The sequence below is a fragment of the Coffea arabica genome, chromosome 7c (genome assembly GCF_036785885.1).
Source record: "Coffea arabica cultivar ET-39 chromosome 7c, Coffea Arabica ET-39 HiFi, whole genome shotgun sequence".
NCBI lineage: Eukaryota > Viridiplantae > Streptophyta > Magnoliopsida > Gentianales > Rubiaceae > Coffea > Coffea arabica.
In genome coordinates this window covers 25835160-25854789 of record NC_092322.1, presented here as the reverse complement: position 1 = coordinate 25854789, position 19630 = coordinate 25835160, and the positions used below count along the sequence as shown (strand labels likewise).

General features: G+C 36.0%; 1 protein-coding gene across 3 annotated transcripts; it reads right to left on the bottom strand.

Annotated features, from left to right (window-relative positions):
* Positions 1 to 1611: 1611 nt before the first annotated feature.
* On the bottom strand, positions 1612 to 17137 carry LOC113698770 (uncharacterized). Of its 3 annotated transcripts, XM_027218714.2 has the most exons (9): positions 16784 to 17137; positions 16077 to 16171; positions 15689 to 15799; positions 14957 to 15204; positions 13024 to 13179; positions 12756 to 12912; positions 3951 to 4090; positions 3845 to 3880; positions 1612 to 2730 (listed from the first exon to the last, which is right to left on the bottom strand). In XM_027218714.2, exons 3-9 carry the CDS (start codon positions 15765 to 15767, stop codon positions 1843 to 1845), a joined length of 1704 nt encoding a protein of 567 aa, XP_027074515.1. In that variant the 5' UTR covers positions 15768 to 15799; positions 16077 to 16171; positions 16784 to 17137; the 3' UTR covers positions 1612 to 1842. The 3 variants fall into 3 exon arrangements, with proteins under 3 accessions (XP_027074515.1, XP_027074514.1, XP_071912769.1); XM_027218713.2 differs by lacking the exon at positions 16077 to 16171 and having other exon boundaries at positions 16784 to 17135; XM_072056668.1 differs by lacking the exons at positions 15689 to 15799; positions 16077 to 16171; positions 16784 to 17137 and having other exon boundaries at positions 14923 to 15060.
* Positions 17138 to 19630: the final 2493 nt, after the last annotated feature.

Below are 19630 nucleotides of genomic sequence, written 5' to 3'. Positions count from 1 at the left end.
TCAACCATTTTTTTAACTTAACTTTGAAATCGTGATGTGCACGAAATTAAAGTTTTTAATGATATTTCTACAAAATTTTACCACTAGTTGATGGTGGCTAGTGGTTGATATTGGGAGCCGTGAAGATTTGTGAATCTACCAATGGCGCTTGAACGTTTTGACCAGAAAATGAGGAAGGAGGAAAAGAAAAGGTAGAAAAGAAAAAAGAGAGAGGATGAATAAAATGAAAAAGTAAAGAAAAGGAAAAATGTTAATAAGAAGAAGGGCAATAAATATGTTTCAAATCTTTATGTCGGTTTGAATGATATTCATCTATTTTTCATATCAATATTATAAGGTGGTCTTATGATTTTTTTTGAACTATAGAAGATTGGAATAAATTTTGCTCAAATCACAAGGAAATTTGTTTGTATTTTACACCTAAAATTTACCTTTTCTAATGAAAAAGTTTGATTCTGTAGATAATTTATATTGACCGTTTTTTAATGCAGGTGTTAAATCAAATTTCCTTTTTTTATTAGCAGGCCATATAGATTTGGAATTATTACTCCCTTGTACTAAAAGACACGGGCAATTGGAAGACTTGGATACTTAGGATTTTATTCCAACTATTTAGTTTCCATTAGTTTCCTTTTTACCCAAACAAAGTGATCCAATTAGAGAAGGTTTAGATATTGAAGATTCCAAGTTATTCATATGAAATTCGTCACATAATCCAAATCCTCCCTCTAATCTTAGCCCCAGAGTAATTGGAAATAAGTGACCCATTTTTCCTTGCACAAAAATCTAGTTGTTTAGTTACATAATTTATGTGCCCCTTTTACCATCAATTAAATACCAATAAAAGTTTTGATAAGTTCTTCTCGAAAAAAAATTGCCAAAAGAAAAGAGCAATTCAAGAAGGAAATTAGCGTTGCTGATGCAGAGGATGAGCCGAACACAAACCGAGGATATCAGAGAGTCCGCTACATAAATTCACACCAGCTCAGCCAAAGCTTGAAAAACTTTTGGTTGTCAATGAACTTTTCAAGCTTGGGTCTATAAGCATAAATTTATTTTTACCAGGAGAGTAATCAAGTGGTGCAGCACATTGAGCTCACCTTGACAGAAGCTTATATTAGTTTGATGAGTTCATCAAGCAAATGAAAGTTCAAACACAACTTCAGACTAAAAAACTAAACCAAGCTTGAACCACATCTCACCAACAATCTCAGTACACAATGATGCAAAGACGATTCCACATATGGATGTCAGAATGGGATCGAGCGTTTTCACATCTCACCGTAGCGTCCAGTTTATTTTGATTTCCGTGAAACTCTTCCTATGTTACTTGCCCCCAGCTACATGTCCTTTGGACCCTTCACCCACCCACCCGCCCGCCACCAATGGAAGCAAAGCTAGCCCCCTATGTTGGTTGGGGGAAGAGGGCATTTCCTTCGTGAAGGATTCAATCAAGCCACAGGTTCCCCTACCACAAACCTTGTTATGACCTCACCCCAGTTGAAGACCCCTACCGTGGTATGTACCAATAAAACCACCAATAGCCTTTATGGCACTAGCGTGACACAAAGCCTACTTCAACAGAAAAAAGAAGGCAGAAGCAATGAATAATTCTACAAAATGCTACTTTACATATAAGCTAATAATACACAAAGTACCTAGTAACATTTGGCTCATATGCAGATGGAGTGACAGAAAGGAAAAAAAATCAAAGAAAAAGGAAGATTCCTGGGTAAGCTGGTATACCAAAGGAAAGTAAAAGTAAAGATAGTTGTTCCTAGTGTTTAACAATACTGTCCTATTAATATACAAAAAGAGGTCTAATCTTTCCACAATGACTGCTCACTGCCGGGGTACAGGTGGAGTTGCTGACTGATGACCTTGGGCATAGAATCCAATACCTGGAGGCCGATAATATCCACCAGCAGCTGCCTGCTGCTGCTGCTGAGACTGCTGGTTCTGAAGCTGCTGAGGAGGTGGTTGCTGAGTTGGTAAAGGAGCTGGCCTAGCAAATCCCATTGGCATATGTGGAGGCAAAGGTGGAGGTGGAAGGTTGCTTGAACCATATCCATAGGGAACCCCTATCATCATTGCAGCAGATTGGCCTAACTGAGTTGCAGAAGAATTTCCAGGTGTTACAGATTGGGGCGGTGGCGGCGGCAGCGGTGGTGGTTGCGGGAATGTTGCCTGAAGTTGGTTTCCCTGGGACATAAGCTGCATCCCATTGGCTGCACCAACTGGCATGTTACTTACTGTCTGCTGTGCAGAAGCAAAGAATGCAGCATGACTGCCATCAGAATGATTCACCTCAGAAAAACGCACAGGATTCTCTACCTTTGGCCTTTTCTCTGGGGATCCAAAAGGTAAACTAGAAGAGAATCCAGTTGAAGTTAAACCATTACTCATAGAGGCAACCTCTTCTGCAACAAGGGATGAAAGAACAGAAGTAAGCATCTGTGCAGAGGATGTGGAAGCAGCAAGTTTTGCCACGACAGCAGCTGCTGCTGCCTTCTTATTCTCCTCTTCATTGAGTTTTGAAGAATTAAAAGTTATAGGAGGGGTTGGCGGAAGGATAGGCGTGCTTGATAACTGGGTCAAAGGCAAGCTTGCTTCAGCAACCCTTGCAGCCTCCATAAGTTGGCTACCAGCATTAGATTGGGGAGCCAGATAAGATGATGATACCAGCTTCTGCTTTACACATAAAGTTTGCTCTATCTGACTGCGGGCCACCTGTATGTGAAATACAACTGTCACTAGGAATACCAAAAATGAACAGCCAATTTTTTGTTGAATATTGCATGATAACTAAACTATATCACTTAACAGAACATGTTACCTCCATTCAACAAAAACATGTTATACCACTCAGCTGAATAGAAGTTTTGAGCAGCACAGGAGGTGTCAGCCAAAATGTAACCTAGGGAATGCTCTAAAATATAGGCAATGAGCATTTTAGTAATTTTCAATTTTTCTTTAATATGAGCACTATCATACACACAACATGATGAATTGTCAACCATATGTACATTTTCTGTTAAACTTGCAGATGTGAAGGGTCAGTTTAGATTAAAAAATAAAAAAGAAAAAACGACGGCAGTGAACAACCATAATACATGTACCTGCCCCCACCGATCCAATTCTTCCCAATATTGACTTGTAAATACTCATTATAGGTGTGTAGGTTACGAGAACTTTAATGTTCTAAACATTTTTCAAATATAAATCTTATAGAAAAAATAGTAGTTAACCAACAAAACCACCACCCAATCAAATAGATGACGCACTCCCAATTTAAACCTAGAAACCATGTCACAGCAACTAGAGAAATTTGACGATCAGTAGCTTAACAAAAACGAGACAAATATAAAAGAGCAATTCACAAACTTAAAAAGTGGAACATCACTATTTAGCTAGCGCAGAACATCGAAGTAATTCATCTAACCCACTACCCTTTTTTTCGGGGAGGGGGGAAGGGGGGGGGGGGTTGGGGTCATAAGGTAATGTTAAATCCCATTTACCAGATTATAACATTTCATCCACACCCCTCTTCCTCTTTTATTTTTCTGAAATTCAGTTTATTGACTCGTACAGAAGACAAGCTTGATTCACAAATATGTAGAAAAAAAATTCTGGACCACCCAAAAAAATATTAATTCCTCCTTTAAGAGACACCCCAACAACATGATGCAGCCATTAGTTGGATTTAGAGATAAAAACAGATTTGCCGAATATAGGAGAAAATATTGGTTGTCAAGAGTATAATTAAATAAACTGATTTTCAGATAGGAGAATAAAGGAAGACCTAGTAACAAAACCCAGCTTAGGAAGTAACAGGGAGTCTTACCTCCAATTCATTGTGTATCAGCTCCAGCTTTGATTCCTGAAAAGCAACAAGCAGTCAGGAAATATAACACTCCAGAAATGACACTAGACAACTATAAAAGGCATACTTGATCTTGAAGTGCTTCATTAAGCTGTGAAACCAATGCAAGCCTAGTAGTTTCAAAATTTTCTAGTTGAGTAACACAATGCCTAAGGGCATTCTCGTGTTCTTGCATCTTTTCTACCAACTCTGAACCTTGCAGGCTTCCTGTCCAATACAGAAGAACAGATGCAAGATAGTCAAATTTTATCAACAGTGAACAAGTTGCCAGTTGATTGGTACATCTATTCCTAATTTCTATTCATAACCTGATACACACTTTGCAGATATATGTAATTTAGAGCTATAATGGTTAAGCTACAATACTTTAAGATGCAAAAAAAGATCCTCTGTACAATCTAGACTAGATTTCACATTTCACACAATGCAATAGCTATCAACTGGCTCAGCAACATCTTGCAAGTCATTCAAAGCCCAAAACAGAAGCTTAATGACAAGCATGAAACTCTATTTTGTGTAGAGGGATCGACCTTGATGATTAAAAGAGTACCCTAGTGGTTATTTCATTTTCATATGCTAGTCAAGTTTAGATTTTGATACTTTGAATCACCAACAACACCATTAAAAATCCACTCGGGTCATGTACGAACATGTTTACTACTTTAGAATGTTATGAAATTTAATGGAATTTATGTTGAGATATTTATATGCCAAAACAAAATATGGTAGGATAAATATGGCAGAAATCTTCTAGTTTTCTCTACCTGCTGACAACACATGCTTTGCTAAAGTTCATCTATGCTTACAGTTTCAAGCCCATAATTAAGTTCAAATCAGCCCCTAACACTATTAGGATGAGTTCTCAGCTGCTACAGCAGTATGTTAGCTTCACCCCAGCCTAATGACAGTAGAATAACTGATATTTTCCTTAGGATTTCTGGCTAATTTGCTCCCCATTTGTATTTTACATGAAGATCTGTAATTCATTATATTTAATGCCAACATGTCAAAGTCCGGATCCACTATGAATCAATTTGCAAACTTGCACCTCCCACATCAGAAACCGAATAATAAAAATATCAGCTATGAACATTCCAAGTGGAAAGAAATTCTGAGATTTTGTTTTGACTTGTGGCATAGCATACTTAATAGATGATGAAAAAGAATAGGCACAAAAGGTAGAGAGTGAACGTTAACAAAATTCCAACTTATGAATTTTCTTGTTCTTCAATGAGCAAAGAGGATTGTCAAATCAGTCAGAAGCTATGTCCATGTAATTTAGCTGCTTAGACAAAGCCCCTCAAAGGGACTCAGGTAATCCACAAATGTAAGTTAGCTGCTTAGACAAAATGCCTTCAACACCTGAGCTGTGACCTCCTCCTCCTCCCCCTCCCGCCCCCCCCCCCCCCCCCCCCCCCCAAAAAAAAAAAAACACAGTTTCTTTTCTAGTATTTTCAACATCAGAGAGGTGCACCTTCTTGCATCTTTTTTCTTTCCTTCTATAGGAAATCTAGCATAAGAAATCTTTGACTGTCACTCACACAAATGTTGTCCATGATATCATGTAATCACATGTTCTAAACAATCCAAAAACCCCCAACTCCAAAATCTACAGCAGTTGATCAGTGGACTGCCACTGAATCTAGCACTGATCGCAAATTCAGATTCCTTCCATCACTATCAAACATCTCTTTCAAACATGGGATGCCACAATCCAGTCACTTCTCCTATACCATCATATCAGGAATTCTTATCCTGGATATCCTGTGATACTGAAACTCTGCTAAACACTGTCCCATAATCCAAACGGCAAGTTCATTCAATTCCTTCATCTTGCATGACATACTTTATCTGCACTGCGACACCTAGATTCCACTGATGGATTTGTAAACCTGACTTCTCATTCTTCATACTTCATACTTAAAACTAGAAATGACTTCTGACTTCCTCCCTGAAGGAACCTGACAAACCATTTCTTGGTGAAGTCTTGGTTGATAACTACAACATTCTCTAACCCATAATCCTCCATGATTCTAAGCACTGGTACTTGCTAATTGATAATCAAATGTTACTTGCAACTACCATTTGGTTCTTCACAAATGCAAGCTCTTCAGCTTCTGATTCTTTTTTAGCCACAGTTCCAGGGGTCCCGAACATGTAAAAAATGAGTAAAAGAGGTAAAAGTAAAAATAAAAAAGGAAGGCAACCTTGATCACACTAATCCAACTTCCCCTTTATCTAATCTTTTTCCAGAAAGTTAAGCTTCATAGAGAGAAAAGATAATCATTATACAATCGGAATTGGATTATGAAGTATATCCAGAAAAACCAGGAGATGAGGGGCGCGATAATCACCAAAAGAAGCAAACTGGCCAAACAAAAGTAAAGGCCAAGTTTTCGTGCCCATACAAAGCACCACATAGCCATCCACAGTAGTATGACAGCTAAATTGCTAGCGCAGCTAAAGCTTCAAAGTGTACCTGTTCTTGTCACAGAGATGATCAGAAGCAGTGTTTGGTAACCTCCTAACAACTTCAGTTATTTGGTCAAAAACCTACCAGTGTTTTTTTTTTTTTTTTTGGAGAAGTTAATGATATGTTTAAGATGCACCAAGAGGGTACAGCTAAAGATAAACTAGTAATCTTCTTACACAGTTATGAGCCCCATCTAAAACAAAAGGTATACTATAAGCTGAGTAGTCCAAAGGTAAGGGCCAGAGTTGACATTTTCGTTGTTCCTAATTTTGATGGCCTCCATAGAAAAATGTATTTTACCTCTCTCCTTGGTTTCCAAAAGATACACAATGGGAACATACACGTGGAAATTCACAAGGCACGCATTTACTTTCAGCTCTTTCAGGTGTAACTCCAACTAGCAAGATTTTCTTAACCATGCCAGAAGCACACCAAGCAAATATTTCCGTTGCTTGATAAGGGAAAGGTACGCATTACAATACCTGTGTAACCTAACTACCATAATTATATTCAATACACACTAGATCAGTTTTTTACCAGAAACCAGAAGGGAAAAGTATAATTGAAATCTTGCAGAATCGCAACCAAACAAGAGAGCAGTCTGAAAACTCGTAACACCACGTACCCACTTTCTAGATTGTGCATGAAACTCAAATCCTCAACATGTACTTAATCAACCCTCTGAGTGCACTCAGAAAAGTCAAATTACTACAAAACTAGAACAAAAAAATTGAATGTCAAAAACTGATAAACACAACTCAATTGGTGTCACACTGAGTAAACAGTGATGCATGACCAATCACTCCCAGAAGGCTTCCTCTTCCTATGTAGGCATCCAAAAGGATGTAACCATAAAAAATTTAACTGATTCACAGTCAGGACTAAATGAATTTCCAAAAAAATATTCAACTCATTAACAATATAAGTGTTTCTTGGAATATGATGGATTTGGACCTTGGATGATCCAATCATTGCATGTGCCCAATTGACTTGAGCTTAGCATATGCCAAACAAATTTTGGGCCCTAACGTTGTTTGGCCTTTACGGCTTCAAATAAGTGTAGTTCACAAATTTGGCACTTGTTCTCATTGCTGCTGAAAAAGCTGCAAGGATGCCTTTGTCGTTCCCCTTATGATGGTGGAATAACTATCAACTTCATTATTGTGGTAAAAGGTAATACTGGCAAGAGGGGGGAGAGAGGAAGAGAGAGTGGGAGAGAGACAACGGAATCCTTTGGTAGGTCAGTTTCATTTAGCCACATTAAACGACTGAGGGAAGCTGGTCTGTGACAAGCACATCTGTTGTAGTGTTGTCATAGTGCTGTGTCAAATCGAGAATTTTCAACAACTGAAGGTAACTAAGAACAACATTAAACAGGCAAGGAAGTTGGTCAACAGGCTCAAGTAAAAGAGCTTACAAAAAATTAGATACTTTACCGGTTCAAACTGTAGGAAGATCAGGAAAAGTTTAAACCATTTCCCACAGGATTATCAAATAGCAATGCAGAGGCCAGAAGCCTGACTATGTGCATTATAGGAATTGTTCAAAGATCACCAATAAGTTCCTTTCTGTAACCCTAAGGAACATGATGTTCTACCAACTTTTCTGGGCCTAGATTTTTTCAATTGTACCTTCAAATAATTTGTAGATGTAGGGTATCATTTCTCCATTTTACCACTTGAGACTCAAGGGGTTCACTCGTTCCATATTGAGTCTTCCACAATTCCCAGAACCCATTCAAGTTCCCATACACATAGAACTTTTACTTTAAAATACATTCCAAAAACTTCTTTATAAGATTTACATGACCAACATACAACTCTGTGCCCATACAAACCTTACTAGTGTAAGAATAGAAACCCAAATAGGAACTATAACACTACATTATAAAATAATGTTGAGATCGATTCTAAAAACCAGTTACTCTAGGATTAAAGTTTAAATGAGTATAATGGAATAAAATTGTCCTCAATTTAAAAGTGTTACAAGTACTTACCATGTAACAAGATGTAATCAAACTTGGACATTATAAAATGAGAACAAATGAACAATATTCCAACTATTCAACCTAATCATCATTTTGTCAAATATATTACTAACAAGCTATTAGTTCCTCAAAATATAATACAACACAGTAATGGCATGTCATTAACTTAACCTACAGGAAGTAATTCTTTATCACCAGTTTTGCGTCCAGACAGATACACTACTCCAACCTGTTTAATTAGCAACATTATCCGAATAATTAAGTTTGACGATTTTGGAATGGTGGATTTTATGGATTTTCATGCAGTTTCACTTATAAATTTGATGTATTCTTAAATTCTAAAATAATAATTCTAGTGCCATGTCTTCTTAGAATTCCAGGATTCAAAGGAGATTTATATTATTGCAGCAAATGCTGAATAGATAGTCCTACAGGCACATAAAGTCACATGACACAGCACAATAGCTTGGAGGCCAGATAGGCCTAGGGCTTTAAAACTCGCAGTCAATAGCAAAATTATAGGCAAATAGCAGGTACCAAAATTCACTAAAAGTCAGATCAAAGAACTTGGAAAAAAACAGAGAAAACATGCAAATAAGAGTGAATCAAATTAGGACAATCAAGAAATCACTCCTGGAAACACCCAAGGCTACATTGCATCAGACAATCTCAATAAGACAAAAGTCTGTAGGGATCTTATTAACAAAGGAAATCTGTGATCCCTTTGTGGAGAAGTACAACAGTTTTAGATTCCTAAAACAAATTCAACTCCAACTCTATTTAAGACTCTCAACTAGAATAGACTAGGAAGAAAACTTCCTTGTTGACCCTAAGACTGACAACTAAAATGAGTAATTACCAAATAGAAAACTAAGAAAAAATCAAAAATTACCAAAATGTAAGCATTCCTGTGAGAAGCAAAATTACTAAAATACCCCCAAATACCAAACCAGAGAATCTGAAGAACAATAGACCACTAATGACTGACTCAAACTGACTATAAAGCCTCTTTAAGACTCAAACTAAATTATAGACAATAGCCCCTTTGAAGGTGTGCCTATTTTAAGCTTGAGCAAAATTCTGTAAATCCTTGACTTCGGATTTCCTTCAGCCATTTATTGTCTGCATCATCATGTTAGCCAGGGAAGAGTTACGGAGTCAAGAAAAACTTTTAAGCGTTGAAATCCAACCATCCAGCCAGTTATTTGCTGATCTGGTATCCTACTTCGGAAATGGATATCCACTTGTTCAGATATCTGTTCGAGAGTATTGGATATGCCAGATATCTGGTTCAAAAGTAAAGAAGAATACATTTTCCGAGAAATGAAATAAAAATGATACCCGAGAGATGCAAGCGTGGATGCACTAACTAAATTAAACCATTGGCTCAGTTCTCTCATCTTCTCCTGTTTTTTCCCCTTTCTGAATCTTTCCTCGTTCGTAATTCTTATTACTTCACACCTGTAAAACAACATCTAAAACATACTGCCAATAACACCATAAACCACTAACTGTATCAATATAGGCACTCCCCTATTCGATAACAATATGCATCACTCAACCATCTAAAAAAGTGATCCTATTTTCTTGTTATTCTTGTGTCAATCTTTAAGAAGAGTACAAAGCTCTAAATGACTAATCTGCTCTGCTTTCCTAAGCTGATTAGTGAAAGTTTTGTAGGCAAAAATGAAAGCATGGATTGGTTAAAAAGCGGTTTTAAAAGCAACCCAGTTCTACATCTCAAATCAGCTTATTTCAACTTAAACTAAGAAAAATGCTGAAGCCAATATCAGTTGAAAACATCTTAAAATAGCCGGTAACTTAACGAGCATATGATCAGCTGATTAAAAGCATAAGAGAATGAGCTGATTAAAAGCCATAACTTGGGTGTAGGACACAGTTTTTTCTCACGTAGCTTCTTCCTGGCTGCAAGGAGAGTTTGACTTGGGCTAGGCCATGTGTCAGGTGAATAAGGAGGTACTGAAGAAACAGATGATTAGTGAGTCTGTTTGGATAGGAGGTTATTTGAAATATTTATTTGAAATAATTACTGTAGCACTTTTTGTGATGTGATATATGTGAGATAAAAAGGTAGTTGGAAATTGTGTTTATGATGTAAGCAGAACAAATTTTGAAATTTTTTTTTTTTTTTTGCAAATTTTGATAACCAAACATACCCAGTGGCATTCTAGATGCAGGATAACAGGAGTTATGATCCGCGCCCAATCTGCTGCTCCTATATGATCCACCACCCCCATTGTTAAAATCTGCTGGATCGAATTTTCAAAAAGGCTGATAAGATTCAACGAATATAAACTATTTCAGATAATTTTGCACACCCTTTTAGCTTTCTTATTGTTAAGCTTTCTAAGCTGTAAAGTTTTCTGTCCTATAAATCAGTTAGCTTATAAGTCTTAATACACGTCAGTTGTGACATATTCATTGGGAAAGGAAGGAAACAATGTTAAAGTTTGTGATGTTTTGTTGTGCTTTAAATATTAAAAGCTACCTTTACCTCAGGAGTTCATCTATATTTTGTTATCCTTAAGCTTTCTATGCTGTAAAGTTTGCTCAGTCCTCTCCATAACTTAGCTTATAATTTACAATACACAATCAATCATATCACGTTCAATGGGAATGGAACAATCAATCTTACGTCTATGATATTTTGTTGTACGTTTTAGTATTAAAAGCTACCTAACCTTAGGAGTCAATACTAAGAAACTAGAGGCGGGATTAATTTAAATGATGGAGGACCCACAAAACTAGTCTCAAGTAGATAGAAACACCTTTCTGTAATGAAGACTACGCTTGGGCTTAAATGACATCACATTAAACTAACAAAAAGGGTCTACTTTACCACTCTAAAAGTGCATTAAAATGCTCTCCACGTCACAAATAAATGATGTCCTCCCACACCTGCTCTCCAGCTCTTTCCACTTTTATGCAAATTAACTGATTACTTTTCTCTAGCTTCGCCCTAGACAAACTCATTTTCAACAAAATTATGTAGCTTGCGCATGTATTCACCTCCTCTGGTCAGGGGACTGATTGATGCAGAACGAATTTAACTCCTAAAAAACATCTCCATCAGTTACCAGCAGAAGATTAATGAAGCTAGTTGCTGATTTGGTGCTATCAAACACCCTAAACATTGACAGAGAAGGTAAAAAAAATAGAAGCAGAACTTGGGTAGCCTAGGAACCCAACCTATATCAGCACAAGAAAGATCTAGCAAGACAAGCTAGCAAATCTAGAAATACAGAAACAACCATCACCAAGCTCAACATACTTCCATCCCACTCACACCAAGATTTCTCAAGGACCAAGCAAACTTCATAGGTAAACAAAACTAAAAGCTAAAATGATAGGCAACAAAAGTTTAACTTGGAAACATAAAGTTTGACAACAAGAATTTGCAGCCGTAGGACATACCAAACCAGGAGTTTTAGTTGGACTAGGAAGCTTAAATTTGATCCCATGTGCTTAAAGCTGCAAACTTTCTCAATTTGCCAAGTTGCATAGACACCGTTCAACCCTTATATCCAGTAAAAACTTAATAAGAGGAATACCGAAGTTCTGCCCACAAAATATCTTCACTGAAGGAGAAAAAAGCCAATCAATGGATGAAAATCAATGATTGTTTAGTACCCAATTGCCAAATTCATCAAGTTTTTTTCTTATTGGATAGCCCGTAAGTAGATGAAAGTCCACAAAGGGGATTAGTTGCGTTTTAAGAAAATTAGAAACATAATGTGGGAAGAATATTTTGTATCTTTTGTTAAAGGAAAATGTCATATCATTTTTAGACACTTGAGTATCTTAAGCAGATTTACATCAAAGGAAACAGCAAAAAAGTGTATAGATATGGGCAAAGTACCCTTTGATGGTCACTGGATATGGATTGCAAAAGCCCAAGAGTGGATGGATGTGGATGTAATGCCAGGAGGTGGGGGAAAAAAACAATTCCAAAAGTATGCATTTGCCCTTAATTTTTTAGAAAGAAGGATTACGTATCCATTTCACCATTAAATAAATTTAGGGATGACTCCTAAGCAATCCATTTCATCATATGTAATGATTCTGGCAGCACGACTAACCACTAAATGAAAGATAAACAGGTGGGCAGTAATAAAGACCATCTAATGAATGAATGGAATATTTATCTCCAGAACTTTCAATTCAATTCATCAGATAATGCTTTACACCACTAAACCAGCCAACACCACCTACAAAATCAAAATCCTACACTCTCTTCATACTTTTCAGATGCATCCACCAAGAAGAACCAAAATTTTACTCATGAATAATGCCAAAATGAATATTTCAAGCAATAGTCTCAAAGACATACTTCTCCCACTTAATTTTTCAGTCTATTAGAAACTGGTTTCAAGTCTGGTTTCACATCTTACCCGCATGTGAAGAGCTTTCAATGTCTTTTCCAAGTTCTTTAAACCAGGAAACAGCACTTTTGGACTTGCTAAAAGCAGCTTCTTCATTGACACTTTCTTCATGGACCAAATGGAATGCGGATATTATCCTTTCTGGCAAACCCCCAACAGCCAGTTTCTGATGTTTCAAGAAAAGAGACGACAATTATCAAAATAAACATCACTGTCATCAGAGAGTTTGCAATATAAGCAAAACTAAAGCAAGCAACAACATGGACTTAAGACTTACAATTCTTAATGATTGAGCATCTCTCTTCACGACTCTGATAGGGTTTGAGCTCTTTCCATTGCTGGCAGTTGCGGGAGTAGGATTCTTTCCCAGTATTTCATCTTTAAGACTCTGACCTCTAGATCCAAAAACTTTTCTTTCTTCCCAAATGTCAACCTAGTGTAAGGAGCATATCCAATCAACCCTCAAAGACAGGGAAACAAATACATGGGGATGAAGCAGAGCAGCAAAAATCCAAAAGCAGCATGAGTAAAATGTGCATAGTAGCAGAGTCATCGCTACTTATCAGACAGTATTAATATTAATCTCATGCAGTTTTCTCCAATGAAATGCTAAAAGTTAAAATGGAAAAGATAAACAGACTAATGGAGCAGGCCACATTGTAATCCTCCATATTAGTTGCCTGTAATTGAGAGCAAAGAATTTTCTTAGATTACGATTACAGCAACAAATAAGATGCTAGGCAAATGTTTCCCAAAGTAAACCCAAAGTCTACAGTACCAGATGGTTTATCACCACAGTTCAACTTGAAAGTACATTCTCATCCATCATTGAACATAGAAGCAAGAAACAAGTTAATGTGTTTCCATTGTCCTTGAAGTAAAGAAGTGAATCATCTCAGCAAATCTTTCTCAGTGAAATCATGTTTTTGGTACAAAACCAAATAAATGAACTTTCTACTACAAACATGATTTTAGTACAGAACATACTTAAGCGGGACTTGACAAGTTAATACATCACTTGCACGTTTGAGCCATCTACTTCAAGCTTACGATATATGACAATCAAAGTTGAGATGCAGAGCTTTATTCAAATTACAGAAACTCTCAGAAGATAAAAGTTCCACAAATGCAGAAAGCATCAACCAACAGCAGTTTCACAAACAGCGTATATAAAAGATGTCATAAAGTGAAGAAATTATGGGGAAAACAATTCAGACATTAGCATCAACGTTACCAACATGTAATTTCTGGATCCCAACATCAGAAGCAAATAGCAATATGAAAAATGAGCAAAAGGCCATGCAAAATAAATGGTTTTCTACATTAAACAAAGCAACCCCTCATGTAAGCAGGATGAAGAGGATTTACTTTTAATTGAATGTTCTTTCCTGTTCTTCACCATTTACAGAAAGGGGAAAATTTTCGCTAACCCAGGTTAAGATGGACTTTGTGACGCAAAAGGTGTAACATTTGCCACTGATATTATGAGCAAACAAGTTCCCATTACATGCACTCTCGGATGACGATCAAGTTGTTCATCAAAACAATTTGGGAAAAAAAAAAGACATAATCTTAGCTCTACCACAAAAGACATTCAAAACAGCACTCAGATTAGGAACAAAAGTAAGAATCGAAAAAATAATAAAAAGACAAAAACAAATAAGGTTAGCAAAAGCAATGAAGAAATTTAGCTCCAGCACAGAAGACACTGTGATAGCTATTCACCTTAGGAATTAAAATAACTGCAAAAACAGAGAAATTTCAAATTAGGAATAAAATAACTGTTCGTTCCATAACTCATCCAATGAGTTTTAAAGAGCCTATATGCAACTGCAAAAAATTGGGGAACATGATGGCTTACAGACCTAAAAACAAGCACATAAAATGAAGATAAAAACTTTCTTTTTAAAAAAATTAAAAAAAAAGGAGGAGAAACTTGGCGATCTAGTTTCAGGAAGACAAATCAAGATTGACCGCTCAACTCAACCATATGCAGAATTTTCTTGTTAATCTGTGTACTATGGATACAGGCGACTAATCATACTTCTTCCTTTTTTTTTTTTTTGGGAATGGTGAGCCAAAAGGATATGATTAAATGAGATCACTTTTTCAATCTTGTCTGGGTAAAGCATCACTTCGTAATGTGCTGGTAAAACTAAAGTCAAAAACAAAATACCCAAATATGATCTTCCATATGGATGAAAACTAACCAGCCTGGAGGCTGCTTTCTTTCCATTTTCATCACCACCCTCATAGACGTGTTTGAGAGCTGCAGGAAGGAACTTCCAAAATTCATTTACAAACTCACTGCCCTTGCGCCTACTATTTTGCAGAATATCATTGGCCAAATATAGAAATGAAACATGCTGCTCCCGAGGTGCAGATTTGAAAATCTTTTCCCATGTTTCAACAATTTGTTTAGCTTTCTTCCGGTGAGTAATGCACCAACGAGACAATGCTGAGCATGAGTTAAGAGAATATAGTGTAGTATAGACATAAACGTAATTTAAAAAAAAAAAAGCCAATAAACCAAGGTCTGACTGGTTCTGCTATTGAATTGTGCAGCAGTCATAAATAAATGTTCAACTGTATATTAAGATTCAGATTAATTCAACATACAGTTAATAACTATAAAAAAAATGATTAAACCAAAGAAAAGAAATGAACAAGTCCTTCAAATAAGCCTGCACATGGAAACTCATCATCAACAATAGTTGACCTTCTTTCCCTAGCCTCAGCAACAATAAATAGGTACATAGACCAATCATCTTAGCTTCTAGAATAAAAGTTAGAACAAATGTGTACCATTGCATCTATAATTGTCTTCCAAGCAGCATAACAAGGGCTCCAAACAAAAAATCACAAGGAAATAAATGTGTTTGCTATTTGAATATATGTATACACCTAAAATTAAAGGGGTTATAAACACTGAAGAAGGATACACTCAATGCTTTGCTGTGAACTGTTAAGTTTAGCCAACTTCTCAGCCAAAGTCTGCCCATTAAAGTCATCGTCGCTCATCCTTCCTAATAAGATGTTTTTTCTTTATAATCCTGGAGAGAAGAAAGATTGTTACCATAAAATCGAAAGTACAAATTGATAACAAGGAATATGTGGGAAACATGTAACTCTACATTGTTAAATCTCGAAGCATCTATGTAGCAGTTCAAAGGCATTAAGGGGAAATAAAATTCTAGTTTAGCAGTTTATGCAATTACTGATAACTATTTCCATCTCTTAAATATTCATGGAACTCTCAAAGAACTTCAAAGATTATAGGGCTAACTCATGGGGAAATTCAAACTCGCCAAGGAGCAATATGAAGCTCACCAGCATCATTAACTAGTTGAGGAAGTTCACCGACATAAAGTTCTATGGAGCTATGATTTCTGTTCATCTCAAGCATCTGTACCACAGTCTGGTCACTATACAACAATATAAGACCAACTTGAAAATCAGTACCACCTCTCTTGTAGTATAAAGGGAGTTAATCTTGAATATTCAGTTCCCTCAAACCCTAGCTCAGCTCAAATATCAACATTAAATCAGGTGTTGGCATCCTCTCAAACACATCAACCCCCCCCCCTTCCGGGAAAAAAACATAATGTAGCGGTGGTTCCGGAACAAAAAAAAATGCCCTCCATGATGCACCTCTAACACATGTTTGGAAAGCCAAAGACATTATTCTGTTACAACTTACAAACAAGGATACAAGATACCATTTTAATCCAGCAGAAAACAACTCTAAATCATGAAACTTTACTCGAGTATCAGTAACGAGACATGCACAGAACAAAGAAACTCTAAACTGAACACCATACCTTGAAATACTGCATAGTAGACAACTTAAACAAATCATGGAGAAATGAAATAAAATGAAAAACATAAGTCAACACCCATCGTTTTCAGTAAACAATTTCACCAACACACGGCAGAAGATGACAACCGCCATTATGGCACTATGAAAACCAAAATCCCTCACTTTCACCACAAACTATAAGCTCAAAAGCATAGAATTTAATAAATCAATACTAAACCTCGTATTCAATTCCTAATTTCTTCTTCTAAAAACTTCAATTTCTTGGCTGCGATCCTCTCCAAAAGCTGAATCCGAGCCTTTCTTGCACTAGTCCCTTATCATTCCAACAGATTTAGGAGTTCTGTCGAGTCAGATTTGGGTTAGGGTTTGGCATGAAGAACGATAAGGAGAAACGGAAACGACCAGAGGAAGAAAGGGGCTTCTATATGTGTGTTTTTTAATCGTTGTTCTTTTTCTTTTCTTTTCTTTTCTTTCTTTTTTTTTTTTTTGGCTTTTTCCCCCTTATACTAAAAACCGCTCCTAACTTCACAGCTATGTTGCCCTTTTTGTCACGTCGGCACGGGAGCATGCAAAATCGAAAAATTTCGATATCGATTGTATTCGAGCTGTGGTTCTGTGGATTAAGGGTTGAGTGCTAAGTACTAACTTACAAAAGTCTTTGGACTTGGTAAAAAAAAAAAAATTATATTCGAGCTGAATTTGAAATTTTTGAAATTAATAATTTAAAATTTAAAATTTTTAAAATTGGTAATTTGAAATTTAGAATTGAAATCGAATTTTTTGATTTCGAATTATGTGAATTTGGCTCGAATTCGATAATGAGATTTTTCAAATTGCATTTTGGAATTCCTATTTTGATTTCAAATTCATTTTTCATATATATAATTTATATATATAATATAACATTTTATTATAATAATGATTTTTATATTCCTGAATTTGGTGATTCGGAATTTCTATTTGATTTCAAATTTGTTTTTCACATATATATTTTATATATATATATATAATAGAACGTTTATATTATAATAATAATTTTATATTTCTGAATTCGATGAAATAAGAATTTATCGAATTCTGAATTGAACTCGGAATGAATTCAAATTCGAAGTTGGTGAATTCGAAATTGAATTCAGTCGAAAATTTTGATGCTAAAATTTTGAAAATTTTCAATTTTAAAGTTCTGAATTACCGATTTCAATTCCGATTCACACCTCTACGTTGGCAGGATCAGTGGGAATTTTCCTATCCATACCAAGGGTATTTTCTACAATAGGCTTAATTACATGTTTTTCCCTTGTAATAATTAGTACAGGTGTAATCTACAACACTACTCGAACTGACACGAACTTGGCAAAAACTGTCTTAAAATACCAAATTAATCAATTAGCGGAAGGATCTATTTTGATCAGATTATGGATACAAAAGGACCTCAACTCATTGTTCACATGAACAACGAATCTCGTTATAAGAAATGGAACCTAATTCGATCAAGGAATTGCTCAAAAACGAATTAAGGTTAGTAGAAAGGCGCCACAATCAAACGTGTTCTCTGATTAATAAGTTGGATTGAACGCTCGAGATCAACTCTAAGATGTTCAAGGTCGCTTCAAAGAAGTCAAGAGAAAAACTCTCTCAATCACACATGAGTGTTTCTGAAAATTCGTCTACCCATCTTATTCCTTATTGAGCGAAAAAAGGATGCCTCTTTATAGGTTTACAAAGACTCAACTTAAAAACTTAAAAGAATAAGGAAACTAATGGAAAACTAAGCTAGCTGAATATAACTTCTCAACCTAGTAGATAATTAACTAAACAGCATAATCAACTAACCAACTAGCCAATCAAACTTAACAAATAATCAAGCTACTAAGTGGACCTATGCTCAACATGAGCTAATTAGACCAACAAATAACTTACTAAAACAGACTAAAACATATAAGAATCCGTGACCTTCAAGTGGGTTTTAAGCCACGATTAGGAAGCAAGTCTAGAATTTCGAATGGTTTGTTTTTAATTGTATTCATTGGACCTCCAACGAATCATTATTGGATCTAGAAATAGAACACGAACACCTCCTCGGATTCGTATCATTCCCCAAATCATTGGATTGCTTAAATTGCAACAATGATGGAAATACGTGAATGATTACGATCCTAGTCGCATGATGTTTAGACAACCTCTTGATGCTCACGAACTCAATTGGCGTAAGACTCAACTTTTGTTGGTAGCAACATGATAGAATCAGCAATCAGTTGTTCATATGAACAGGCAAACAATGAAGATTTCAAGGGTAAAGGAAGACTACTCAAATCCACTGACTGATTGAAACTGAAAAGCCGTGGATTGTAGCTGGTTTGGGATCCTCATATGCTACTGGAACAATCATAAAATCAGGTTGCACTCCTTTAATCATAGCTAAAAGTTCACGGACAACTTTACAACCTACATAAACAAAATAAACCTCAGCTTAATTTGAACTAGAAATTAAATATATAAGCAATGGAACATCATTAGTTAAGTGGCAAGAAGGTTTAGAACAAGATTTAAATGTTAAAACTCCCTTTGACATTTCATTATTCCTTCCATCAATTGATTCAACTAGATTAGTCATTGCTGGTTCGTCACACTGTCCATCAAAATTCACATAAGAAATACAAGAATTAGGACTGAAATTATGCTCAAAATAGGGTAAAGATGATGAATAACCAAAGTTAACAAACAAGAATCAAAATCCGGAATTCTCCCTTCATGATGAGTTCTAATTAATTCTCCATTGGTGCGGATAGATTTGAATTGAAATTGTTCCTTGAATTGACACTGAATAAATTTAACTCCTAGAAGACACACTCCATGGAAACCAGTGAATTATACAAGTGAGTTTGGAATGAAACATTGCATGACTAACTCCACTTGACTTCACTTAATCTGCACAAAAGAAAAAACACTAAATAAAGCAAAGGTAAGCTTGTTAGGAAAACAATAAGCTCTCAAATTCTCATTCAAAGTTAACTCGATTTTGCACTCATCTCATTAGAATTTTTCATCTCTTTTTCTAACTTAA

Coding starts and splice junctions, on each gene's coding strand:
- LOC113698770 (XM_027218714.2), bottom strand. CDS start 15,767: ATGAGCGACGATGACTTTAATGGGCAGACTTTGGCTGAGAAGTTGGCT. Junction 12,913..13,023: donor ATGCTCAATCATTAAGAATT/GTAAGTCTTAAG, acceptor TTGAAACATCAG/AAACTGGCTGTTGGGGGTTT. Junction 3,881..3,950: donor ATGAAGCACTTCAAGATCAA/GTATGCCTTTTA, acceptor GTTGCTTTTCAG/GAATCAAAGCTGGAGCTGAT.